At 36.4% G+C, this 22,911-nt stretch overlaps 1 protein-coding gene across 2 annotated transcripts in view; it reads left to right on the plus strand.

The window, feature by feature from the left end:
• CDKAL1 (CDK5 regulatory subunit associated protein 1 like 1) overlaps positions 1-22,911 on the plus strand; it is a 700,650-nt gene that overhangs the window by 528,411 nt on the left and 149,328 nt on the right. For both annotated transcript variants that reach the window (XM_030817372.1, XM_030817373.1), the window contains one exon: positions 5,560-5,740. In XM_030817372.1, coding sequence (XP_030673232.1) covers positions 5,560-5,740 — 181 coding nt within the window. The remainder of the gene's footprint in view (positions 1-5,559; positions 5,741-22,911) is intronic.

Consider the following 22,911-nt stretch of genomic DNA (forward strand, 5'->3'; position numbering starts at 1 on the left):
ATGGAAAAAGCATGGTTTCCTGGATGGGGTAGCACAATCATTCACCGCCTCCCTTGGCTGTGAGTGAGAGCTCCCCTTGCCCTGTGCAGCTCCCAGGTGAGCCATTGTTCCACCTTGCTTTCCCTCACTCTCAGTGGGTTGTGCCAACCACCTAGTCAGTCCCAATTAGAGAACCTGGATACCTCAGTTGAAGGTGCAGGATTCACTCACCCTTTTCATTCTTCACGTGGGAGCCACTGATGGCAGCTGCTTCTAGTTGGCCATCTTGGCCCCTCCCCCGCTTTTAAAAATATTTTTAAGTACCTTTTAGGGTACAAGTGGTTTCTGGTTACATGGATGATCTATATAGGGTGAAGTCTGAGATTTTAGTGTACCCTTCACCCAAGTAGTGAACGTTGTACCTGATATGTAGTTTTTTATCCCTCACTCCTGTCCCACCCTCCCCCTTCTGAGTCTACATTGTTCATTATTCTATTCTGTCTGCCTTTGTGTACCCATAGCTTAGCTCCTACTTATTTATAAGTGAGAACATACAGTATTTGCCTTCCTCTGGTTTTTATAACAGGGTAATGCTGGACTCTTAAAAGAGTTTCTTTCTCATCTATCTTTGAAATAGTTTCCATAGAATTGATTTTATCATCCTTTAAATGTTTGGTAGAATTCACCATGAAACCATATAGTCTTGGATGGTTTTGTTTTGTGTTGTTTTGTTTGGGTGGCAAGATTTTAAATTACAAGTTTTTGTAATAGATAAAAGAATATTCAGGTTTTTGGTTTCTTCTTGAGTCCATTTTCACAATTTATATGTTTCAAAGAATTTGCCCATTTTATCTAAGTTGGGAGTTTACTGGCATAAGGTTCATTATATTCTTTGTATCCTTTTACTGTTGGTAGCATCTGTAGTGATGTCCCATCCTTCATGCCTAAAGCTGGTCATCTGTATCTTCTTTTCTTTTCTCAGCCTAACTAGTACATTACTAATTGTATTGACTTTTTTCAAAGATGTACTTTTTACTTTTATTGATTTTTCTCTATTTTCTATTTCATTGATTTCTTATTTTACCTTTATTATTTTCTTTATTCGTCTTTTCATTTGATTTTTTCTCTTTGTTAGCTTCTTGAAATGGAAGCTTAGATTTTTATATCTAACACAGAAATTAAAATCTATAAATTTTTCTCTAAGCACTGCTTTAGTTGCATACCATATATTTAGATGTGTTATGATTTCATTTTCATCCAGTTCAAGATATTTTTCTCTCCTACCTACCTCATTTTTTCCCCAAAAGTATTGAATATTTGTCCTAGAATAAACCTCCACAGGATAAAAATTATTTCTTTTAATCATGTGTTTTATGTCTACTAATTTTGGTGGGTCTAGTCCTTTGCTGATCATTTTTCTCTTTGTCTTTTGAGATGATTAGTATGTGTATTAGTCCTACTTTATTCACATGTAGAATTTGAAGCTCATAATTTATTGATCGAAAGAATGAAGTAGAATTATTATTTTCCATATTTTTGCCAGTGAAACACCAAATGGCAAGTAAAAATCTTGAGATGAATGTTTAAAGTGTGGGACGTGTATATGTTTATATTTTTATTCAAGGTGAAATAATTAACTTTTAAAATATTTATGGCTTTCTTAAATTCCAGGCTAGAGCCAACAAATAGTTTGCCTGTTCCTAACATGTCCCTCATATATCTTTACAAGTAATCATAGCACTGCTTCTGACAAGGTCAGATGCATAATTGGAATCGTTCTTACTCCATTGCCAAGCTATTTAATGAACCCATTTTGCCAGTAAATATAGGATAGAAAAAATAATGGGCCAAAATTTTCCTGTTGTTTAAGCTAAATGAACATTTTCATTTTCATCTTCCTTTCAGAATTATTTTCTAATACTAGTAAGAAAACATACGTAAAGCTCCTGAAATTGAATAACATATTACTTAGTATTTACATACATTACGTTCACAGCTTAAATAAGTTTGTGGAAATTATTATTTTAAAAATTTTAGTATTTTGAAAATTCATGTCATCTCAAAAATAGCTTTTACCCAGAATTAGCATCTTAAATATTTGGATTAATATTCTGTTTTACACCCTTATAATTTCCTCCTAGCCATTTAAATCATATTCTAGTAATTTAGAATTTGTTCCACCTCAAACTTCTTTGATTTTCTCATACTAAAGAGAATTATTTACTAGGCAAATCAGTGTAAATGAGATTTCAGTTGGTTCACCTAAAGAGTCAAATTATTTTCAAGGATGTAAGTAGGATCATTTGCATATATAAAATTAGTGTATAGATCAGCCTCATCTAACATTAAAGTGCAATCTCTACTTAAAAACATTTTATAAGCAATCAGTTTGTATTCTTATATACTTTGAAACCATTAAACTGCTTTTACTTTTCAATATTGACTAGTGTAAGTTACTATTCACAGTGGCCTGCCTCCTCCCTTGCTATCAGGCAACTTTTTGTTTACCTTGCCAAATATATCCATGCATTGAAAATCCCTTTCCCTAACATTTACTATGACTTCTTTAAAGGTTTCTCTTTTGTCACTATGGCCCTTCAGGCCAAAGTAAGCAGGTGTTGCATAACACTGGGTTCAACCATAATGTATCAAGAAGGATAGAGGGAAAATCAGTAAGGTACTTTCCTATGGGAATACCCCATAATCCAGTGCCAAACTTATTCTAATTCATAGCTGAGGACAATAACCTTTGTTTTTACAGTATTTCCCATGCAGTTTCTAAGATTTATTTTTAAAAATTTTCTAGGAGAGATGGACTATTCTCTATTATGATCTGCTATGATCCATTACTTTTATTTTTAGTTGTAGATCTTTTGATCAGAATTATTGAAAAGGCAAGTATAAAACTAGCTAGCTATAAAGCTATTCTACATGCTTTAGTCTACAAAAATGGTCTTTTTATTTATAGCTTACATGTAAAATCATATGATATTTGTGATTTTTCAAATGTAATTTTGATAATTACCTTTAAAGAAGAAAAATATGTTTATATCACAATAAAAAGTTAAATTTTTATTCAAATATACTGTTTTATTCTTCTGCATGAATGTTGTCTCTTTTTCTATTTATCATCATGGAGAAAAGTTCCAGCCCTTGTGATTTATCTTACTAACTAAAGTTCAGCCCAGTAAATAGCTAGGTGAGACCAAGAATAAATTAGGAACAAAATATTTTAAAAAATAGATTTGTCATGCTTCTTTCACACTGGGTGTTAAGTAGTGTGTGAAGAAAATATGGAAAGCTGTTGTTTTTATGAAACTATATTAGGAATATAATAATTTGACTGTCCTCTTTGGTATATCCCTTGTTCCCTCTTATGCCCCCAAATATCTCGTAATCTTAATTTGATCAACTGTTTTCATTCTTTTATGTAGAACTGTTTTTTTTGTTTGCTTGTTTTTTGAGACGAAGTCTTGTTCTGTAACCCAGGCTGGAGTGCAATGGCATGATGTCGGTTCACTGCAACCTCCACCTCCCGGGTTCAAGCGATTCTCCTGCCTCAGCCTCCCGACTAGCTGGGATTACAGGCACCTGCCACCACACCCAGCTAATTTTTGTATTTTTAGTAGAGACAGGGTTTCACCATGTTGGCCAGGCTGGTCTCGAACTCCTGACCTCAGGTGATCCACCCACGTTGGCCCCCCAGAGTGCTGGGATTACAGGCATGATCCACTACATCTGGCCAGAACTGTTTAAATGATAGGAAAGTTGATATTCTATGTTTTGACGTTTGGAGCCATTTTCCCTATTGTTTATGGACTCAGAGTAATACAGGGTTTTTAAATAAGTTAATGTAATTCTGTTATTGTTATACTATTAAAATAGAACAATGTCTATGCCATATTTATGGAGGCACTAAATGGCCACAAAGAAATGACTTCCAAGATGTCAACATGTGGGCCTGTCAAAAACAAAGGCAGCTTGCTACCTGATCACTGAATGATAAAAAGATTTTAGTGCTTTGCTCTTAAATATAAAAGAACAACAAGAAGTGTTCTTTAGTGGTGGAAAGTCTCAACCATGAATGAGAGTAACCAAAAGACACACTGCAGTGAACAGAAGAAAAATTACAAAAACCTTTAATTGACATCGTCAGATAAATAAGAAAAGATATTGCATCCCTAAACAGGATACTGTGAAAAGGAAAATTAGAGAAAGAGCTCTGAGAAATGTAAATAGTAATATTGAATTAATTTTTTTTTGCAATAAAATAGTTGGAAGGTATGCTGAAGTAAATTTTCCAGAAAATAAAAGGGCAGAGATGAAAGAGAGAAAAAGCTAAGAGATCAACCCAGTGGTTTCAACATTCAAAAGACAGAATTCCCTGAGAGAAAAATTATTAAAGAAATAATATCAGAAAACTTCCTCAACCTAAAGCCCATGAGTCTCCAGACTGTACCTTGTACGAAGATTTAAAGACCCAATCCAAGGCATATTATCACATTGAGCATAAAGTTAATATCTTAAAAGCTTCTAAAAAGAGAATGGTGTGGGCACATTTAAAAAAGTGTGCATCCAAGTTAATCCGGACATCCCATTAGGAATTTTTTCAGCTTAAAAAAAGAGAAACAATGCAAAATTTTTATGGATAATACTTTTTGACTTGGAGTGCGACACACAACCAAATGTCGGTCAGTTGTGTGGCCTAAGACCACGCATGCAAAGACAACAACAAAATTTCCCTGGTATCTTTCTGATGAAGCTTCTGAAAGAAAGCACACCCCTGCAGAATGAGGGAGATAATCAAGAATTAAGAAGACACAGGATCTGGGAAAAAAAGATTATTGAAAGAAGGATACCAAGAAGCAACATTCAAGGATGATTACCAGTTCACTATAAAAGCAACACACACCTGAAAGGAGTGGCATTTCCAGAAAAAGAAAAGGGGACTGGTGCATTATACAATATGTCAAAGGTTTAGAAAACAGTATTGATTTTTGATAGCCCTAATGGAATCTGGAAAATATCAGCATAGGTATATAGAACATTAAGCTAATTTTTTTAAAAAGAGAAGCAATTATTAACTCTAGGAAAAATTACACATTGTGGAAAAACAAAACTGAATAGTATACCAATTGGCTCTACAGTGAAAGTTATCTTTGCAATTGTACCAATGGAAATACTGTGTTAACTGGGAGTTGTTCATTGATTTCTTTGGGAGGGTAGGGATAGAGTAGTTCAAGAGTTAAAGCCTCATTTACCATAATAGACAAGTTAGTAACTTATTGCCTAAAAATTAGTAAATCTAGAAATGGCAGAATTAGCATCTATTTTTAAATATAGAGGAAAGAACAAAGAACCATTTAAAAGAATTTAAGATGGGTTTCCCTGGAAATGGCAGGCAGCCAACTGTTTTTCATTTTAAACTTTTGGCATTTAGGACTCTTTAAAACAATTTGCACGTGTGCTTTTTATAAAAATAAATTTTAATTAGCATAAAATTGTATTTAAAATGTCAGGGAAATAGAATAATTATGGCTTATAGGCAAGTCTTTACATTTCTGTCTTGTTATTTTCTAGAGTTCCTGGAATAACTATTGCTACAGATATTATCTGTGGTTTTCCTGGAGAAACAGATCAGGATTTTCAAGAAACAGTGAAACTTGTTGAAGAGTACAAATTCCCCAGCCTCTTTATTAACCAATTTTACCCAAGACCAGGAACTCCTGCTGCAAAAATGGAACAAGTTCCAGCACAAGTGGTAAGATCTTTTTCTTGTAAGGTATTGTTTTTTGCTAGTAGCTACAGAAATGCAGCTGTGTTGCCTACCCTCACACAACTTGCTCATGTTATAACCCTTAAATTACAAAATATGGAGAGATTTCCAAGTTGGGGTCAGGGGCCAGGGGGCCATGGATGAGTTAAATGACCTTAGGCAACTAAAATATAATCACCTTTCTCTTCTTTTGAACAGTAAAATTCAGATGACTTGGGGGAAAAAATTTTTAATTAGCATCTAGTATTTACCTGTGTGTGTAAGATAAACTGTTGGATGTTTCAAAATAAGGTAATATTTAAATATTTGTGTGTAAATGAGGCTTCATTTTTACCCCACTTTTTAAGAGACCCTTTTCATAGTTTGTTATTGATTGGGATCCCCCTAGTGTTGCTACTTTTCTGTTGGATAGATTTGATGCTGTCTATCTTTCTACCTATTTTTTTTTTAATTTTTTCACAACGAACCTCAACTTAATTTTATCCTTTCATGTTCACAGATACAGTAGAATAAGATGACTCATAATGAATGTGAATAAGTTTGGAATCAAGTAAAGGCAAAATGTTTCCCAGAATGCCCCAGAAATTAAGGGTCTCAAAACAAATATCTACTTTCTAGATTCATTGGCTGAATATGGGCAAATGTAAAATAAGCCTAAAGAGCAAGTAGAAATTTAAGTGAAAATTTTCTGCTTTGTTTCTAATAACTATTAGGTTGGTGCAAAAGTAATTGCGGTTTTTGCCTATTCTTTTTTTAAACTTTACTTCTTCTTTGCTAAAAAAGCTTTTGTACTGTACCTACAGAAAAGTATATGGCTGTGCACTTTTGTAAAGTGAATACTTCCTTATAACTACCAGTCAGATCAAGAAATTGAACATCACCAGGTACCACACAGGTCCCTGTCATGTCCTCCATTTACTCTCCTCTCCCCTTCCCCAGAGGAAACCACCATGCCTTATTCTGACACCACATGATAGTTTTACCCATTATTATACTGGAAATAAATGTAAGAATTCATGTTAGAGTGCTTGGATTTTGGGGTTTTGGGGATTTGTTTGTTTTTGCATAACATTATGTTGGCAAACTAATCTGTTCTTAAAGTAGCTGTAGTTCATCCATTGTTATTGCCAGGCAGTGTTCTACAGCATGCATATATATATCACAGTTTATTCATCCTATTGATTATTAGCCGGGCGTGGTGGTGGGCGCCTGTAGTCCCAGCTATTCGGGAGGCTGAGGCAGAAGAATGGCGTGAACCCGGGAGGCGGAGCTTGCAGTGGGCTGAGATGGCGCCACTGCAGCACTCCAGCCTGGGCGACAGAGCAAGACTTGGGTATTTTCAAAATCCCAATACTAGTATTGCAACGAATACAGCTGTCAGGGTTCTTCTTGGTTTTTTCTTTTGTTCCACTTGTGTGTAAACTTTTCCACTGGGGGGTCTGGCTAGGACTGTAATCATGGAGTCATAGGAAATGAAATTGATCTGCTTTACTAGATAACTGCCAAATAGTTTCCCCAAATAGTTGAATAAATTTGCAATCCCAACAACAATATATAAAAATGGTGGAAGCTCCATATTCTTACGAGCTCTTGGTATTGTTACGTTCTTAATGTTAGCCATTCTGGTGGGAATGTAACTTAATTTTAATTGTAGTTTTATATTTTCCTGTTAATTAACCATTTTGAGTGTCTTTTATATGTTTATTGGCTATTTGGGTGTCTTTTTTCATGAATTACCTGTTCAAATCTTTTGCCCACCTGTTGGCTTACCAGTTTGATTTACAACCCGCCCTTACCCCCGTTTTATAGCAGTTATTTACGTATTCTGGGTACAGCTCCTTGGCAGGTCATGGTAATTTAAATATCTTCTTCCATTCTGTAACCCACCTTTTCTCTTCATGGTGCCTTTTGAAGAACAGACATTCTTCATTTTAATGTAGAATTTATCAATTTTTTTTTTATGTTAGTGCTTTTTGTGTCCTCTTAAGAAATGTTGGCCAGGCGCGATGGCTCACGCCGGTAATCCCAGCACTTTAGGAGGCTGAAGCGGGCGGATCACGAGGTCAGGAGATCAAGACCATCCTGGCTAACACGGTGAAACCCCGTCTCTACTAAAAAATACAAAAAAATTAGCCGGGCATGGTGGCGGGCGCCTGTAGTCCCAGCTACTTGGGAGGCTGAGGCAGGAGCACGGTGTGAACCCGGGAGGCGGAGCTTGCAGTGAGCTGAGATCGCCCCGCTGCACTCCAGCCTGGGCAACAGAGCAAGACTCCATCTCAAAAAAAAAAGAATTGTTTACCTTCTCCACACCATCATAAAGATACCCCTCAATGTACTGTTCTAGAAATTTTATCATTTTGCCTTTTACCTTTAAATCTGCAGTCCAATTGGAATTTATTTTTATTTTAGGTATGAGGTATGTTTGGGTTTCAGGGGAAGTTCAAGTTCGTTTTGGGATTTTTTGCCCCGGAAGCTATCAATTTGAGTCAATGCAGTTTATTGAAAATATCATTCTTGCCTCACTTGCCTGCCTGGTCACCTTTATTATAAATCACATGTATGTACATGTGTGGGTCTGTCCTGGGCATCTATTCTGTTCCTTTGGTCTGTTTGTCAGTCTTTCCACCCATACACAGGTTAACTACCATAGCTTTATAGTAAGTCTTGATATTGGCAATATAAGTATTTCAATGTCATATTTTTCTTGAAATTGCCCTAACTATTGTTGTTCCTTTGTTTTTGTAAATTTGTCAAGTTTCACCAAAAATCCTGCTGGAATTTTGATTAAGATCATATTGATTTTATAGGTCATTTGGGGGAAACTGATGTTGTTATAATATCAAGTTCCTGTCCCTAAATGAAGTATATGTCTTCATTTATTTTGATCTTCTCTAATTTCTATCAATAATGTTTTATAATTCTCTGTATATGTCTTACATATCATTTTATTAAATATATTCCTACATGTGTGTTTCCATTGATACTACTGAAATGATTTTCATTTTTGTTGCCACTTAGAAATAAAGTTGATTAAAATATATTTATTTTGCCCAACTAATTCACTTATTAATTCTAATACTGTTTCTGTAGGGTTTTTTTTTTAGATTTTCTTACTATACAGTTATGCCATCTGATAGTCATAGTTTTAATTTTTCCGTTCCAATTCTCATGACTTTTATTTCCTTTTCTTATCTTCCTGTACTGGCAAGAATGTTCAGTACACTGAGTAGAATTGGGCATCTTTCTCTTCTTCCCAAACTCAAGGGGAGAGTTTTCAGAATTTTACCATTAAATGTAAAAGTTAGCTCTAGCTTTGGAATTAGTGAAGTTCCTTTCTATTCCTATTTTTCCCTGTGTCTGTGTGTGTGTTTTAATCATGAATGGAGTTGAACTTTATCATATGCTTTTTGTCTATTGAAATAATATGATTTGCTTTTTGTTCTAAGTCTCCATTAATATTATAACCTACATTGAATGGTTTTCAAATATTAAATTAACCTTGCATTCCTGGAATAAACTTTACTTGGTTGTGATATATTGCTATTGATAAAATATTTCTGTAGTCTTGGTTATATTTCATGAAGGGTTTGCATTTTTGTTCATGGAAGACATTGATCTGTAGTTTTCTTGTAATGTCTTCTTAATTTTGTTATCAGAGTAGCATTGGCCTCATAGAATTAGTTGAGAAATCTTCCTTCCTCTACATTTGTCTGGAAGAGTTTGTATAGAAGTAAAGTATTTCTTTTTAAAATATTTGGCAGAATTGCCCAATGTGATAAGCAGAATTCTAAGTTGGTCCCCCAGATTTTCTTTCTTTCTTTTTTTTTTTTTGGAGACAGAGTCTTGCTCTGTCGCCCAGGCTGGAGTGCTGCAGTGCTGCAGTGGCACCATCTCAGCTCACTGCAAGCTCCACCTCCCAGGTTCACACCATTCTTCTGCCTCAGCCTCCCAAATAGCTGGGACTACAGGCGCCCGCCACCACGCCTGGCTAATTTTTTTGTGTTTTTAGTGGAGTCGAGGTTTCACTGTGTTAGCCAGGATGGTCTTGATCTCCTGACCTTGTGATCTGCCCGCCTCAGCCTCCCAAAGTGCTGGGATTGCAGGCATGAGCCAGGTCCCCCAGATTTTCTCATCCTCCTCACCCCCGGGTTACACACCCTTTCTAATCTCTGGGACTGTGAATTTGATGTTTGCTGCACTTGGCTGATCGTTTGGTTCCACTCTGTGTAGTTATCTTTCCCTTTTCCTGAAAGATAGCACATGTGTACAGCTGAATAATTTTCTCGGCCTGATCCTGACATGAGAATATTAAGAATCCTACAGCCTCTTTTTATTTTGTACTGTCTCTGTCCCTTTTAGTCTACATTGGCAGTGCGAATTTTTTGTTTGTTTATTTGGTTTTGGTTTGTTTGGGTTTTTTTCTTTTTGTTTCTGTCTCTCTCTCTCTTTTTTTTTTTTTTTTTGACTCAGTTTTCTCAGGAATTTTGTGGGTCTTCCCTGGATTTCACTGGAACTTACTCCATTAGATAAATGCTACATCCACAGATCTTTATGAGATCATCCCTGCTCTACCTTAGCCTCTTGCTGAGAGTACTTTTCTTTGCATTTATCCTGCTTGAGGATTCTTGGTGTTTTTTTGCCCTGTGTCCTCATTTTTTTCAGAAGGTTTGGAAACCTTAGCCATTCTTTCTTCAGATATATATTCTACTCTATTCTCTCTTCCCCTGTGATTTCAGTTACATGTGCTAGATATTTACTTTTGCTCCCCAGTATCTGATATATTCTTTGCTATACTTTGTGCACTTTGTTCTGTGTTTCTGTCTGGATATTTCCTCTTTATCTGTTTCCTAGTTCCTTGGTATTCATAATTGTCCCTGGGCCAACATCCACAGAAGTTGTAGTCCCTGAACAGCAGTATTGGCATCAGCTGTGAGGCTGCCGGAAATGCAGACTCTCAGGCCCCACCCTAGACCTGTTCATTCGCTGTCTGCATCTCCAGGTGATTTGTGTATACATTAAAATTTGTGAAGCACTGATCTTGCTCACTAATCCTTTCTTCATTTGTTTTTAATCTGTCAAACCCATCTATGGGATTTCTAATTTTAGTTAATGTGTTTTTTAATTCTAGAATTATAGTTTGAATTTTCATAGATTCCCATGTTCTAATTAAATTATTCATATTTTCCTTTATAGTTTTTAAACATTTATATGGTTTGGCTTTGTGTCCTCACCCAAGTGTCATCTTGAATTGTAATCCCCATTTGTCAAGGGAGAGACCTGGTGGGAGGTGATTGTATCATGGGGGCAGATTCCCCCATGCTGTTTTCATGATAGTGAGTGAGTTCTCACAAGATCTGATGGTTCTATAAGGGCTCTTCCCGCTTGACTCTCCTCTCTCCTGCCGCCTTGTGAAGAGGGTGCCTGCTGCCCCTTCCACCATGATTGTAAATTTCCTGAGGCCGCCCCAGCCATGCAGAACTGTGAGCCAATTAAACCTCTTTTCTTTATAATTTACCCAGTCTCAGGCATTTCTTTATAGCAGTGTGAAAACAGACTAATAGAAACATATTACTTAGTTATCTTAAAGTCCATTCCAAAATCTCCAGTATTTGGATCTGATATTGGTTCATTTCTGCTTTTTAGTTTTGTTTTTTCTTGATTCTGGTCGTTTGTCTTTTTCTCCATGTACCTAGTATTTTTTTCTTTTTTTGAATGGTGGCCATTGTTTATTTTTTAAAAACCTGTAGATTCTAGGCTATCACGTATCTTCCTCCAGGGAGGATTTTATTTTGCTTCTGCCAGGTGCTAAGGTAAGAACTGATTATTTTAATCTGACTGAGACGGATTTTTGAGACTGTTTTTCACTCTTTATGATGACTGCTTTATTTCTGCCTGCCCTTACTTTTGAATGCAGCCAGTTGTGTGCTGGTGTTTAACAAGTGACTCTCGGGAGAAAGAGTTCTGATCTGTAGCATTTGCCAATTTCCATAGTGTGAATACTTCCACTGTTGCCAATTTCAGATTACCAATGTTACATCACTGAACATGGCATTGGGAAGCGATAACACACAGACAGCTTTTGTGAACTGGTACATGCCACGTTAACATACCACCTAGTGTAGTTCTTCTGGTACCCAGCTGAAATTCTATGGTGTTTTTACCAGGACTTTTTCTTTATGGCAGATCTTCATCTCTAATTTTTGTATCTCACGCTCATGAGAATGCATCAGGCTCTGCGTATTTACTCCGCCTCTTAGCTTTTGTTTGGCTGTTCAGCCCCCCATGCACTACTTAACATTGATAAATGTCTAGAAGGAAAAAGTGACTCCAAATATTGAGCTGTTCTCCATGGGCTTGTCTTCTTTCTGGGAGCTTGATCTCTCACTTCCTTGGTAGCTTTTTCATGTTTAAATAGTACAGATTGTACATTTTATTCACCTTTTTAATTGTTCTTGGCAAGAACATTGGTCTGATATTAGCTAGTTAGCCAGAAGCAGAACTCATTGCATAAAATCAGCTTTTAAATGCCTTTTTTTCAGAGCTTGCAGTGAGCTGAGATTGTGCCACTGCACTCTAGCCTGGGCAACTGAGCGAGACTCCGTCTCAAAAAAAAATGCCTTTTTTGTCTTGTCTTTTATCTTCTAAACGTAGCCTGTTACCATCTTCCTCATGTTTTAGATAGACGTCGGTCACCCAGCCCTGGCATAGAGTATCTTTTTTTTTTTTGTCTTTATTTTTTAAAGCACTTTTAGGTTCACAGCAACATTAAGCAGAAAATAACACATAGAGTTGCTATATGTTTCCTGCCCCTACACATGCGCAGCCTTTCCCAATATATTTGTTACAATCAATGAACCTACATTACATATCATTTTCATCCAAAGTCCATAGTTTACATTAGGATTGATCCTAGATGGTATACATTATATGGGTTTTGACAAATGTGAAATGACAAGCATCCACCACTATAGTAATCGTCAGAATAATTCCATTTCTCCAAAATGCTGTGTTCTCTGCTTGTTCATCCTTCTCTTCCCCAAACCCTTGGCAACCACTGATCTACTGCCTCTAATTTCGCCTTTTCCAGAATGTCATATATTTGGAAACATAGAATGTGTAGACTTTTCAGATTGGCTTTTTTTGCTTAGTAATATACATTTAAGATTCCTTTGAACCTTTTCATGGCCTGATAGCTCATTTTATTTTAGCACTGAGTAATATTTCATTGTGTGGACATAACACAGTTTGTCCATTTACCTACTGAAGGACATGTTGGTTGCTTCCAAGTTTTGGCAATTGTGAATAAAGCTGCTATAAAAATCCATGTGCAGGTTTTTGTGTGGACATAAGTGTTCAGCTCATTTGGATAAATACCAAAGAGGAACATGATTGCTGGATTGTATGGTAAGAGTATGTTTGTAAAAGTATGTTTATAAAAAATTGCCACACTATCTTCCAAAGCCACTGTGCCATTTTGCATTCTTACCAGCAATGAATGAGAGTTTGTTTTGTTCCATGTCCTTGCCAACATCCTTGCTAACATTTGGTATTGTCAGCATTTTGGATTTTGGCCATTGTAACAGGTGTGTAATGGTATCTCACTGTAGTTTTAATTTGCAATTCACTAATGACATATGGTGTTGAGTGTCTTTTCATGTACTTATTTGCCATATGTATGTTTTCTTTGGTGAGGTGTCTGTTCAGGTCTGTTGCCCATTTTTAGTCATGCAGTTTGTTTCCTTATTGTTGAGTTATAAGAGTTCTTTGTATATTTTGGGTAAAAATTCATTATTAGATGTGTGCTTTACAAATATATTTTTCCAGTCTATGGCCTGTTTTCTCATTCTTTTGAAACAGAATAATTTTTGTTTATTTATTTTGTTTATTTTGTTTATTTAGCACTTGGAAATTTTTCAACTTTCCACTGCACTGCAATCTGAAACAGTAAACTTAGGTTCAGAGTGTCCTAGGCCAACTTGTGAAGCTGTTTCCTTTTATTATTCTCAGTTATACTGTTCTGTTCTCAAGAGCCAATATTTTGGGATTCTGCACCATTGTTCTTCTCATGCAGCTCTTTATTAAACCTCTTTGTATTAATGTCCCAAAGCTGCTATAACAAAGTACCATAAACTAGGGGGCTTCAAACAACAGAAATATATTGTCTTATGGTTCTAGAGGCTACAAGTACAAAGAAAAGCCTCTTCTCCCTCAGAATCATGTACCAGAATCCTTCCTGGCCTGTCCCAGCTTCTGGTGATTTCCTGGTGGTCTTTGGTGTTTCTTGGCCTGCAGCTGCATAGCTCCAGTCTCTGACTTTATAGTCATAAGGTGCCCATGTATGTATGTCTCTGTCTTTACATGGCTGTCTTCTTATAAGGACTAAGTCATATTGGATTAGGGGCCCACCTTGCTCTTCATCTTTACTAGTTATGTCTGAAACAAGCCTATTTCCACATAAGGTAACATTCTGAAGTACTGGGGATTAGGACTTCAGTATGACTTTTTGTGGGGGATACAGTTCAATCCACAAGACTCTTCTACATTCCTGTAATTATGCTCTAGGTAAAAACCGTTGCCTGGAAGAGTTTCATCTTTATAAAATGCAGACACTTAGGTAAAAAGAAGCAAAAATGATGAAACTTGAGAGATCTGCAGTCAAAGAGAAGATATATGATGTGCACTGCGTCTTCTTGGTTCTCTTAAATTTACTAAAAATTAATAATTGTCTACTCTACCAGTCTTAGGTAGTTTATGAAACTGCATATGCAACTAGAATTCACTAAAATATAATACTGTTGCAAAATGGGTAGCAATTTTTTGGTTTTTTCTTTCTTAAAAATTTTATTTTTTTTTTAAATTTCAGTAGCTTTAGGAGTACACATGGTTTTTGGTTATATGGATGTATTGTATAGTGGTGAAGTCTGAGGTTTTAGTGCACCCATCATGTGAGTAGTGTACATTGTACCCAAAATGTAGTGTTTTTTATTTTTAATCCTTCACCCACTTCTACCTCCCCGCTTCTGAGTCTCTAAAGCCTGTTTCCTTGCCAAAAAAATCAACAGTGAACATATGTACAATTATTGTGTGCCAATTGTAAATTTTTAAAAAATCAATAATGAAAGTAGATGCTAACCCATTATTAGAAGAAGAGTACAATACCAGTTGCTTTCAAATAATATCTTTTTGTTTTGACTTTAGAATGCCTCTTAGTGAAGATATACTATTTTCTTAGATACATTTTATTTCTGCTAACAAGTCCCAAAAAATGTTCTTCCCCTGTAAATGACATAAAGATAAGTATACTCTCCCCATCATATTTACTTTTACATAAATATTAGCATTAATATAAATAAATTTCAGTGTTTTAATGTATTATGGCAGAGCTCTAATAAATGAACTAAATTATTTGTATTCTTAATTATTTAAATCCCAAATGGATAAGACACCCTTTAGTTGAATTTTGTATTTGTATGGGGGAGAGATGAATTCTTTGCCTTGATTGCCTACTGAAAAAAAAGAGTATAATCCTCTTAACTTTATAATGAAAATAAATTAGACAATATATTTTCATGAACAGGATAAACTATAATTTATTTTTTTAGCTTTTACAAGACTATAATATATAAGAGATTTAATAATGAAATCACCTAAGCCAAATGAGAGCGACTAGATTTTTAGATGAAAGGTCAGATTTGCAATATTTTCTGTTCTATTAAGTCTTCCTTCATTAGTCTTCATTCATTTTAAGTAATTCCAGTAGTATTTTTAAATTGTGGCTGAGATTCTTGGTCTGCCTAGGAAAGGTCACCTAAGTTTAAAGTCTCTTGATCCTCGGCAGTCAATTCCAGACTTTGCTTTTTAGAAAATATTGATGACGAATAATGAAATTGTTGTGAAATCTTTATATTAGGAGTCTTATGACTTGAAAAAAAATTAGATGGCAAGAGTGGCTGTTAGAATGTTTATATAGCTTTAAGATGTCAAATTGTGATATATCTACCTGCTTGCTTGTCTTACATCTTGGAACCAGAGAGTAAAGACAATATCTTTAAATATATGTCCTCATAAAAGAATCATAGTTCACTTACCTGCAGTTTCTGGAACTTTTACCCTTAAGAAAGAATGTGAGGGAGTGTTTCTAAGAGAGCTGGAGGGACATTCTTGTGGGGGTTAGAGACAGCTTTGCCAAAACTGTCTCTGGCAGATTTTCCTTGTGAGGAATTACATTGCTGCTATGGGTGTTCATACCAAGGCAGGGTGACCACTTGGAACAGATATTGAATAAAGAATATTCTTAAATCATATATAGAAGCTTACTCAATGACATACAGTGACTCTCCCAAATCTAGCTGCCAATGGGTCAAGGAATATTTTATTTTTCACACACACAGACACGTGAGTGCACACATGTACATATGTCCGAGAAACACAGCATATAAAAGAGCTTTGTCACTTCTGTAAATGCTTTTAAACCTTTTTGTTTCTGAGTGTAATCCTTAAGTTTAACAACTCAGTGTTTTAAAGAATGTCAGGTTGCCTTAATGGAAGGAATCCTGATGCTTTTAGCTTACTCGATAACAGAATTACATTATTTACTCAGTGTCAGATTTTTAAATTAAATTTGTTCTCTTGGAGGAAAGAGAAAAAATATTTTCAAGAATTTTTATGCTCTGGATTGTTAAGTACATTTTATTCTAAATTGATTCCCAGACATACTCATAGGAAAGACCCTTTTCTCAAGAACTTTTTCATTTTAACTTCTCTTTTTTAGAAAGACTATCTTGGCATTCTTATTCTTATGCAACTTAATTGTACTTGATCCCTTCCAGTTGATCTTTTAAACTCCTTTCTTCTGGACACAGCATTTTTGTTTTTACTTCCATTTTTGATGGAGTTTTTAGCCTGCCCATAATTTTGTTGTATCTGGATTTCAACAGATCATTTAACAGAGCTTTTTATAATGACTCTATACTAGAGGGAAGTATGAGCTAGATTATAATAGAAAGATAGTTGGGAGCCTCCTACTTTGTGTGGGTTTTTATCCAGAGGATATTTATTTAACATAAACTTAATGATCTCAAAGACTTCTTGAAATGCCTAATAATCTTTGATTTTTCTGTTAGACAATTTTAAGGCCACTTTTCAACCTGTATATATAGAAAGGCTTAGGTGCTTTCTTTTTCTAGATGGTTGGTGTAAATATGTTATCTCCATTTCCCATTCTTTCACCTTCTATTTTATTATGAATCTAATGACTTTTTGTTTGTACGATTAGTTGATCAAATTTTCTTGAATTCAAATAGGAATACTAAAATATAATTATTAAATTAGTTGTTATAGGGGCTCAAATGGCAGCAATGAGACCAAATATGGTAGGCAGAGTAATGGGTCCTCAAAGATATCCATGTCCTAACCCCGAAACTTGTGAATATGTTACCTTGCATGGTGTATTAGTTCATTCTCACACTGCTATAAAGAACTACCTGAGACTGGGTAGTTTGTAAAGAAAAAAAGCTTAATTGTGCTCATGGTTCTGCAGGCTGTACAGGCTTCTGCTTTTGGGGTGGCCTCAGGAAACTTATAATCACTGCAAAAGGCAAAGGGGAAGCAGGCACATCTTCACATGGCCAGCAGGAAAGGGGCAGGGGGAAGTGCTATACACTTTTACAACAACCAGATCTTGTGAGAACTCACTCGCTATCATGAGAACAGCAAGGGAGAAGTCTGCCCCCATGACCCAGTCACCTCTCACCAGGTCCCTTCTTCAATACAGTAATAACAATTCGACATGAGATTTGGGTGGGGACACAGAGCTGAGCCAAACCATATCACATGGTGAAAAGAACTTTGCAGATGCAGTTAAATTCAAGCTCTTGAGATGGAGGTTTTCATGGATTACCTGGGTGGGGTCAATGTAATCACAAGGATCCTAATAAAGGGGAGTAAGAGGGTCCCAGTTAGAGGAGGAGATGTGAGAGCAATAACAAAGGTCAGAGTGATAAGCTCTGAAGGTCGAGGAAGGGACCGTGAGCATAAAATACAGGTGGCCTTTAGAAGCTGGAAAAGGCAAGAGCAGATTCTCCCCTAGAGCCTCCTGAAGGAACACAGCCCTGCCAAAACCCTTGATTTTAGGAGACTCATTTCAGATTTCTCACCTCCAGAACTGTAATATAATAAATCTGTGTTTTGTGGTAATTTGTTACTGCAACTATATGAAACTTGTACACTATGAGATATTTTGATCTGAGAATATTGTCTGGCTTTTCAAGACAGCTAAATTAATTGATCTTTCAGGACTTTATGTTACCCAAGGTTTGCTGTATCACTAGGTGACACATGCTTATTCCTAGATCTGTGCACAGTTAGCTAGATACTACCCTACAGTCACAATAATCTTTGGGCCTAAACATAGTAACGATATAACACAAACAAAAGTAAGAGTTAACATTTAGCCATGATTATATGTCAGATGTTGTTCTGAGCACTTTAATGTATTTCATTCTCACAGCTCTCTGCAGTTAGAACTGTTATTATTGTCATTCTGCACATCAGGAAACTGAGGCCATGAGTGATTAACTAGCCCAAGATCATACAGAGGAGCTCCTGCCTCCCTCTCCACTCCTCGATCTTGCCATTCCTTCCAACTCACTCTTTGCTCCCACATCTGACTGCTTGTAGTTCCCAGCATACTTTTGTATTCATCTCTGCTGCCTCAAATTCCTTCCTCGTCCTCTCACACAGCAGGGTGCAGGGTGGGGAGGAGAACTTGGATCATTTGCACTTAGCATTTAAGCCTCTCTTCAGCTTTCCCTGATCATCCCTGGCTTGGATGATCACCCTGTTCTCCTCCCCTCCTCTTCCATGTTCCCATAAATTTTGGTGCTTATTTATACCCTGTCACTTATGATGTATAACTGGTTTTGAGAAATGTGGGGGCTAATCTTTCTATCATGTGCACCTAGCACAATACCTGGCATAGAGCAGGAACTCAGTATGTGTTGGATCGACAAATGCTGTAAAATTGAATTCTGAAAGTTGAGATGCCATCAGCTGTGAGAAGTGGGGGGTGCCTGTGTGAGAGGAAGAATGGCCGTTACAGGAGCGGCATGGGACAGAACCTGGGCACAAATAAAACAGGGAACATTAATGAGAATAAAATTTATTCCCATTGGGGCGGTAAGATGTATTTGGTTTGTTTGGTTGTTTTCAATGGAGTGGAGAACAATATGCAGGAATAGGTTAGTGTCAACGAATGAGTCAGGTACTATAGGCAAGGCTTGGATTAAGATGGCCATGTAAGCCATGTTAAATAGCTTTAAACTGTCCTGTGGGCAGTAGGGAGCTACTGAATAGTAGTGATCTTATGTTTGTTTTGGAAAGCTCTGTCTAGGTGGCAGGGGGACAAAGGAATCAGAAAGCCCATTGAGAAGACACTGCAAGAGACAGATTTGGAAACTAGTAAGTGGATTTAAAGAATCTCTATGACTTATTTCTGAGACTTTAGATACGCCTTCTTCTTTTGGACTAAATCATTCCACGTCCCAGACTTAGTTGCATGTCAGCAAATTATTCTGTGTTCTATGGAAAACATTAACTCATGCTACAGGCATTCACTAATTGGGTTTTCCTTGACTGTAGACTTAACAGATCAAATATTGGTAGGCAAGAACATTTTACAAGGACCCTTGAACATTGCTTAAAATTTAAGGCAACATAAATTGATTTTGCCTTTTCCTTCTGCTGGTGCTGATGACATTATCTTCCCTAAGGGTCATGAGATTATTCCCTGGACCAGGCCCAACCTCTTCTACTCTGAAGTAGAAACACCAACCCCTCCAGCCCTCTTTCCTTGTCTACTCCCTATCTTTTCCCCCACTTGATTTTATCTTTTCCCAAGCTGTTTCTACTCACCAGTTACAGGATTGGCTTTTTTCTTGTGGCCTCTTTATCTTTCTTTTTGTTTTTGTTGTTCTAAGCACCATAAGATAAGCTTATCAACTTTGTGTGTGTGTGTGTGTGTGTGTGTATGTGTGTTTGAACCATGTAGAAAACTCTGGATTTGGGAACATTTGAAGAAGCTGGAGCCCTGATTGGATCATTCTTTTTTTTTTTTTCTTTGACTCCTGCTTAAATTGAGCAAACTTCCCTTACATCCACTCTCACACTAACAAAACTAAAGGAAAAGAGGGTGATAACATTTGGAACTTTGAAACATGTGAAAATAACAAAAATTGTTGTTAAGCCTCAGCTGTATAGAGGGAAGTTTGCCAATGATACCCTTGGGTTGTCTACCATCTTGAACCTGAAATAGAGAATCTAACAAACATGACTAATCCAGAGTAAACAGAAGCAGACCTTGTCAAGATCTCATGAAAGAAAAGACTGTTTCTAAGACGGAAATGCTCTCCAGCAGTGTAAACAGTTTGCATGGGTGTGGGCTGATGCAGTACCTCTCCTCCCAGGGACCTGCACAAAGAGACCAGGGAGATACCACAGCAGAGAGTTCCACCAGTAAGAACTCCATTAGTTTTTACTGCCACAAGTAATATCTTTTTTAAGAGTGTGCTCCTGATTCGTGTCAGTCAGAATCATCCTTTCAGGATCCCAACCTCTTCCCTCTGTACTATCACTGTTCCCCCTAATTTTCTACCCTCTGAACCTGACCTCTTGCCTACCGGCCACAGAGCACTGGCCCAACTTTTTGTTTAGCCCCAATGTGACAATGATGAGCTAAATTCCATTACCATGTAAATCAGCTTTGTGTAGTCAGACCAACAGGACCAGATGTGTACGGTACAAGTGTAGACTAACTTCGGGATGGAGCCATGTTTTTGTGGGATTGGTTTTTACTTAAGATGGTAAAAATAAGAAGAAAACCCACAGATTGTTGTTGGTACTAAAAGCTCTTTCATATGACTCTTCTGTTCATTATAAGCCATTTCTAGAAAAAATCAGGGATGGCTGTACTTGGGAACGTATAATTGGTCTTGGGAATCTTAGCATTTCAAGTTTTCTAAAATAACCCAACTTTAGGATAATGAAGAATCATATATGCTTTGAAGAGCCTTGACTTCACTGATAGCAATTTTAATTTGTGCTTTGTAGTGATAGAAAATCATTAAAAAAAAAAAATCCTGTCAAAGAAATAAACTCAACCTGTTTCTTATGATTGTTTAATTTTTGGCTTTCCTTTTGGCATTCATTTTTATCCTGCTTCTTTTATGAATTTGTAATTACCAAAAGAGGAAGAAGATATGTGGTTGTAAGTTTTCTCTCACATGCTGAAAGGTGGTAGGTATTAGAGTTAAGAAAGACTGAGTGAATTTATATTAAATAAGGAAAATATAAATTTTATCCTTTGAAAAGTCATCTTTATTATATTTCAGTCTAACTTTTTCTCCAGTGGTGATTACATACCTTGTTTTATACAAGTTTCAGAAAAACTGCAAGGATCTGTATAATAATTCTTTTATGCCTTTTATATGAACTTGATTTATTAAAATTGTAATATTCAATTTGAATTCACTTTTATTACATTAGTAACAACTTTAGAAGTGAGTAGACTCCTGGAGTAACTTCTAAAGATAAAGAACCTTATAATGATTTATCTTTTTTTTTTTTTTTTTTGAGATATAGTCTCCTCTGTCGCCCAGGCTAGAGTGCAGTGGCACAATCTCGTCTCACTGCAACCTCTGCCTCCTAGGTTCAAGTGATTCTCCTGCCTCAGCCTCCCAACTAGCTGGGACTACAGGTGCCTGCCACCACACCTGGCTAATTTTTGTATTTTTTTTTTTTTAGTAAAGATGGGGTTTTGCCATGTTGGACAGGCTGGTCTCAAACTCCTGACCTCAGGTGATCCACCCACCTCAGCCTCCCAAATGCTGGGATTACAGGCGTGAGCCACTGTGCCCGGCCAATATACCTTATTTTTTAGCCTTATTTTTGTTCTGTGATAAGTATGGTTCATTAATAACTCCATATATTTATAACGTTCCAAAGGATTTATACATGTAGTTCAAGTAAAAGAGCTATGTATAATGTTAACTGTGTATTCAGGTCAATGCAATAGATTTGGCAATCTAACATGAAACTCTTTTAAAAGTCTTGCCCCTTGCAACCACACTTATTTCATAATTAAGGACAATATAAACAAATATGAGCAAATAAGCATTCAAATGAACAAAAATGTACTATACTAGTTATGTTCCATCTGGGGTCTTGTAATCTAAGATGAATGTCCTGGTGCTTTATTTTGCTACTCATAATGACATGCCTTCAGAAAAGTGTGGATAAGATAAGAAGTTAGAAGGGCAGGGGAAGAAACCTTCCATTGTTTGGATGTTAATATGTGCCAGAAACAAACAAACATAGTCTGTGCTTTTCATGTACTTTGTCTCCTGTTATTCTTTCAACAGTCTTTTTAGGTGTCTTTTATGACTTTTACTTTGCACATGAGTTAGTTAGCTCAGCTCAGAGAAGTTAAGTTCATTTGTCTCAGGTTATGTAACTATTAAGTAAAAAGCTTGAGACTGAGACTTCCTTCTTTTTTATTGGTCCTTGCTCTTATAAACAGTAAAATTAGTACTCATCCCATAAATTCAAATTAATTTTAGGACATTTTGACCAAACAAGTGTCAGTTTTTAAAGTTGCTTTTCAATTATGACAGTGAGTTTATAGGCCTTAGAAAATTTTTAAACTTCTTAAAAATGATTTTGTCTTTTATAGAAAAGTTGTAAGAATAATACAAAGACCTCCAGTACAAGTTGAGTATCCTTTATCTAAAATGCTTGAGACCAGAAGTTTTCCAGATTTCTGATTTTTCTCAGATCTTGGAATAATTGCATATATATAATGTGATATCTTGGGGATGAGAACTAAGTCTAAACGTGAAATTCATTTATGTTTCTATTTTTTTTTTTTTTTTTTGAGACAGGGTCTCGCTCTGTTGCCCAGGCTGGAGTGCAGCAGCACAGTCATGGCTCACTGCAACCTCGAACTCCTCGGCTCATACAGTTCTCCCACCTCAGCCTCCCAAGTAGCTGGGACTACAGGCATGCACCACCACACCTGGCTAATTTTTTGTAGAGACAGGATCTTGCCATGTTGCCCGGGGTGGTCGCAAACTCCTGGGCTCAAGTGATCCATTTGCTTCGGC

The sequence above is a fragment of the Nomascus leucogenys genome, chromosome 8, assembly GCF_006542625.1.
Source record: "Nomascus leucogenys isolate Asia chromosome 8, Asia_NLE_v1, whole genome shotgun sequence".
NCBI classification, from domain to species: domain Eukaryota; kingdom Metazoa; phylum Chordata; class Mammalia; order Primates; family Hylobatidae; genus Nomascus; species Nomascus leucogenys.